Below are 4,683 nucleotides of genomic sequence, written 5' to 3'. Positions count from 1 at the left end.
TACTAATGAACTTCACCCCTAGATACAAACTAAAATTAACATGTAATTTAAAGATTTCCAGTAGCACCATGTAAAAAGTAAAAAGAGCCAGGCATGGTTGTGCATACTTACAATCTTAGCTATTCTGGAGGCTGAAGCAGGAGGAGTGCAAATTTGGGCAATTTAGCCAGGCCTTGTCTCAAAAACAAGCAAACAAACAAACAAACAAATGGGGCTGGGGATGTAGTTCAGTGGTAGAGCACTTTCTTAGTGTGTGAGAGGCCCTGGGTTTCATCCCCAGTACTGCAAAACTAAAAAACAGGTGAAGATATTTACTTACAATTATTTTAAGTTTATTTAAAACTATATGAATAATAAAATTGAAATTAAATATAATTTGAAATTATTTTAAATTTAGATCTTTGTGTGTGTGTGATACTGGGGATTCAGCCCAGGAGCGCTCTACCATTGAAATACATCCCCAGCCCTCCCTACCCCTTTTTTTGGGACAGGGTCTTGCTAAGTTGCCCAGTTTGACCTAGAACTTACCATCCTTCTCCTCAGCCTCCCGAGTAGCTGAGATTATAAGTCTGTGCCAGCACACCTAGCCTCTTTCTTTCTTTCTTTCTTTCTTTCTTTCTTTCTTTTTTTCTTTCTTTCTTTCCTTCTTTCTTCTTTCTTTCTTTCTGCTTGCGCAGCAGGCAGCGAAACCACTGAGCTAAATCCCCGGCCCCACCTGCTCCTTTAAATTTTTTATTTACTTTTTTTTTCTTTTTGAGACAGTCTCTCACTATTTGAGTCAGACTGGCCTTGAACTTGTGGTGATCCTACTGCCTCAGGCTCCCCAGGCCTAGGGTTATAGCCATGTGCCATCACGTCTGGTTTGATTTGTATTTTTGAGACAGGGTTTAACTATGTAGACCAGGATGGTCTTGAACTCTTCGATCCTCCTGGCTCAGCTTCTAGGCCTGGGATTACAGTCTTGCTGCACCTGGTGTAATTTAAAAATTTAAACATTAAACCAGTATATTCAAAATACTGTCATTTTACCAAGAGGCATTAGCCACATCCCAAGTCCCCAACAGCTACATGGGGGTGCTGGGTACTGTACTGGATGGCACATGCATCAAGGATGTAGGAAGGTAATAAATCCTGTGCAAAAATGAAGTGAATTCAGGGGCAGAGTTCCCTGGACCACCCTGGTGTGGGAGGGGACAGTAGTTAACCCGACTTTCTTCTCTGCCCTCCTGGCTTGGCTTTTGGGGAGTTTTCCAGCTGCTGGCTCTGCAGACTCCTGAAAGATCCATCCCCGTCAGAAATGGTGCAGTGTAGGGGACAGCCCCTCAGCACCACCGCTTCTCCCTGAAATGGAGTACACCCTCTGTGCCTGGCTCAGGGCACGCACACTCGAGGAACGCTGTCAGGCTCTTGGCTGGAGGAGGGAAGGGGTGGGTGAGGGTTAGAACACCAGTCTTTATTTAAAAGTCTGATATTTTGTTCATTCTCATCTCCCACCAGCCCCTGGGGGAGCCATGGAGCTACTTTTTCTCTATGGATTTGCCTACTCTGGACATTTCATGTAAATGCAGTGAGGCCTCTTGTGATGGGCTTCTTTCACCTGGCACAATGTATTCAAGGTTCATCCATGTTGCAGTGTGTTTCAAGATCAAATAATATACTTTTCTTTTGTGGCAAGTACAGGGGATTAACCCAGGCCTTTGTGCACGCTAGGCAAGTGCTCCACCACAGAGCTACATCCCCAGCCCTTTTTCATGTTTTGTTTTGAGACAGGGTGTCTCACTAAATTGCCCAGGTTGGCCTTGAACTTGTGATCCTCCTGCCTCAGTCTTCCAAGTAGCTGGGATTACAGGTGTGTGCCACATACCTGGCTTGAATAATATCCTACTGCACGGATACGTCACACTTTATTCATTCTTCTGTTGTTGGATATTTGTGGGGTTTCCCCCATTTTTTTGGCTATCCTGAATGATGTTGCTGTGAACACCCATGTACAAGCTTTGGGTGGACATATGCTTTTCATTCTTTTGGGTTTCGCATTAATTTTAATTTTTAAAATATATAGCACAAAGAAGTTATTTATCTTGATTACTAATGTTTTTTGGGGTGCCGCTTAAAATTTGTAGCTGGGACAAGTGCCTCATTCTCTTCAACCTGGTCCCACTCCCTGAAAATCTTGTCTCTCACTAGTTTTGGTGGGTTATTGTTCTGCCTCTCAGAGCCTGGATTTTCTGCTGTGTAAAATGGAGGTAATCCCTGCCCCTACTCTGAGTTGCCAGGAGGATTCAATGAAGACACACACGGCAAACCCAGCAGAGTCCCTGGTGCACATTGGCTTTACCAAGATTTCCTACTGGGAGGCCTGGTGGTGGGCCTAGGTCTGGTGAGAGGGTCCCAAAATGGAGGTGAGGCGCTCTGCCCTTAGGAGCTGGCCCAGCAGCCTAGAACTTTCTGCTGCTTCTCCTGAAAGAAACAGGCTTTTTTCTGCTCCCTGCCTCAGCCTGATGCCTCTCAAAGACCCTGAGGGGTGCAACCCAGAGCTGGGCCAGTGGTTTCCCTGGCTCCTAGCATTTGCCCACCCAGCCTCCGCCTCCCCCGCCCCTCTCCCGCTCCCGTTGAAGGCCATGGTTCCCGGGCTGCCATGAGACCTGCTCTTTGCAGGGCTGAAGTCCAAAGTTCAGTCCCTTGCTAAGCACACGGATAAATATGAACCTTGGAGAATTTCCCCAGCTCCAATGTAAATAGAGCAGGCAGGGGCCCTGATTCACTGGCCTCTGGGGCCAGGGTTGGGGGTTAGGGGTGCCCAAGGGCTTGGCTAGTGGGCTTTGGGGGGGCAGTGGGTGCAAGGAGCCTGGTTTGTGACTGCCAGCCGGCCGGGAAGTAGACAGCCTGCGCGGTGGGTGGGGGAGGCGGCCAGCTTGGTGGCCCCGGGCCTCGTGGCGCAGCGGTGGCCGAGCCATGGTTTCTAAACTGAGCCAGCTGCAGACAGAGCTCCTGGCTGCCCTGCTGGAATCGGGCCTGAGCAAAGAGGCGCTGATCCAGGCCTTGGGCGAGCCGGGACCCTACCTGATGGCTGGAGACGGCCCCCTGGACAAGGGCGAGAGCTGCGGCGGGACTCGAGGGGAGCTGGCTGAGCTGCCCAATGGGCTGGGGGAGACGCGGGGCTCCGAGGACGAGACGGATGACGATGGGGAAGACTTCACGCCACCCATCCTCAAGGAACTGGAGAATCTCAGCCCCGAGGAGGCGGCCCACCAGAAAGCCGTGGTGGAGACCCTGCTGCAGTAAGGCCCCCTCCCGTCCCCAGCACCCGGAAGGAGCCCGCCGGGCCACCCTCCCCTCCTGCCCGGATCTGCCCCTCTGCAGAGTCCCATGTGCCGTGGCGTTTAGCGTGGCTCTCAGAAGTGGGGACATGCCCCCGGGAAGCTCCGGGGTGGAGGGAGAATCGAGGGTCCACAGTGCGGATGCCAGGAGAGCCAGGAGGTGGGGGAAAACTTTAGCCACCAGGGCCATTTGTACTCCACGAATCCTATCTTGCCTCCTGAATACTAAGGTTGTAGCTGGGGGGGGGGGGAAGGTACCACTAGGGAGGTGGCGGCTAAGGCTGGGGTTTTTTTTTGGGGGGGGGGCTTCCCTGGTCCCCAGGGACTCAAGCATTTGGAGGCTGGGAAAGCCCAGGTCTTTCTTACCTGAGGCAGATGGAGGCTGGGGTCGGAGCTGCTCTTCTTTCCCGCATGGCCACAGGTCCCCCACCTGGGCCGCAGGCTGTTCATCCTGTACCCTGTCCGCCGTCCTGTACCCCGTCCGCTGGCTGGTTCCCCATCTCCCGGGTGAGAACTGGGTGGGTCCTGAGCTTGATGCCTCCCCTCTCCTCAGAAGAGCTGACCTGGTTACTAATTACCCATGCACTTTATTATTTCTCTTTTGTTTTATAAATTTATAAACGGGAAAAGGCTCTGATAAGGCCTGTGATCATTAACTTGAAGGGACAGCGGCCTGGAGAGGCCCGGGCCGACCAATCTCCCACCCAGTGAGGGTGAAGGGTAGGGACACTGGGGTGGGAGAGGTGCGACCCGGGGGCACGGGGACCACTCTTTTCTATGGTTTCCTCATTCTCCGTCCCCACAGCTGCATATCTGCGAGGGTTTGCTGCTTGCTGTTGAGGCTTCCTGTGTCAAGCTGCCCTTAATGTTCAGAGGAGCCCTGGGAGGTAGCTGTTGAGAATTCCGCTTCACAGATGGGGAAACCGAGGCTTGGTGTGGGAAAGGAGCTATGGTGGGTGCCAGGGGCCAGCGGCAGTGGGGTAGGGGTGGCTGAGGAGCTTTCAAAACTGCTCCAAGGATGCTCTGTGGCGGGGGTGGGGGTGGGGGGAAACGCTCTTTTCTGTCCAAGGTCCTGATCCAAGCTTGCCGTGGGGGAGGGCTGGTGGACCCTGGCCTTCCCAGAAGTGTCCGGGAGCCTCCTGAGGCCCTGGACAGGGGGCAGGGGAGCCGTTGGGCCCCCTGACTTGGCAGGAAGAAGAGGGCAAAGGGCTTCTGTGCTGCAGGGGAGGGGCGAAGGGCCAGGCATCACCAGACCCAGGGCGACCTGGATGGGGTGGGGCCGGCCCTGGCCGGCTTGGGGCCCAGGTCGGGTCAGGGGCTTTGGGGTATGGATCGGGGCAAGGGATGCCAAGGGCCATCTTAC

The 4,683-nt window shown here is 53.2% G+C and overlaps 2 protein-coding genes across 11 annotated transcripts in view; one reads left to right on the top strand and one right to left on the bottom strand.

Annotated features, from left to right (window-relative positions):
* Nucleotides 1-589: 589 nt before the first annotated feature.
* The window catches only part of CUNH12orf43 (chromosome unknown C12orf43 homolog), a 40,673-nt gene continuing 36,579 nt past the window's right edge, over nucleotides 590-4,683 (bottom strand). For both annotated transcript variants that reach the window (XM_004843643.3, XM_087198473.1), the window contains exon 7: nucleotides 590-3,890. The gene's annotated coding sequence lies outside the window, so the exon portion shown is untranslated. The remainder of the gene's footprint in view (nucleotides 3,891-4,683) is intronic.
* Hnf1a (HNF1 homeobox A) overlaps nucleotides 2,956-4,683 on the top strand; it is a 27,193-nt gene continuing 25,465 nt past the window's right edge. For all 9 annotated transcript variants that reach the window (XM_021257345.2, XM_087198468.1, XM_004843644.3 and 6 more), the window contains exon 1: nucleotides 2,956-3,281. In XM_021257345.2, the coding sequence (XP_021113004.1) occupies nucleotides 2,956-3,281 (326 nt within the window). The remainder of the gene's footprint in view (nucleotides 3,282-4,683) is intronic.

Source organism: Heterocephalus glaber, unplaced genomic scaffold, assembly GCF_053883595.1.
Source record: "Heterocephalus glaber isolate CG9 unplaced genomic scaffold, H.glaber_assembly_v1.0 deba00001687, whole genome shotgun sequence".
Taxonomy (NCBI): Eukaryota; Metazoa; Chordata; class Mammalia; order Rodentia; family Bathyergidae; genus Heterocephalus; species Heterocephalus glaber.
The sequence above is the reverse complement of the archived record's forward strand: the minus strand, read 5'-3'. Positions and strand labels throughout refer to the sequence as shown.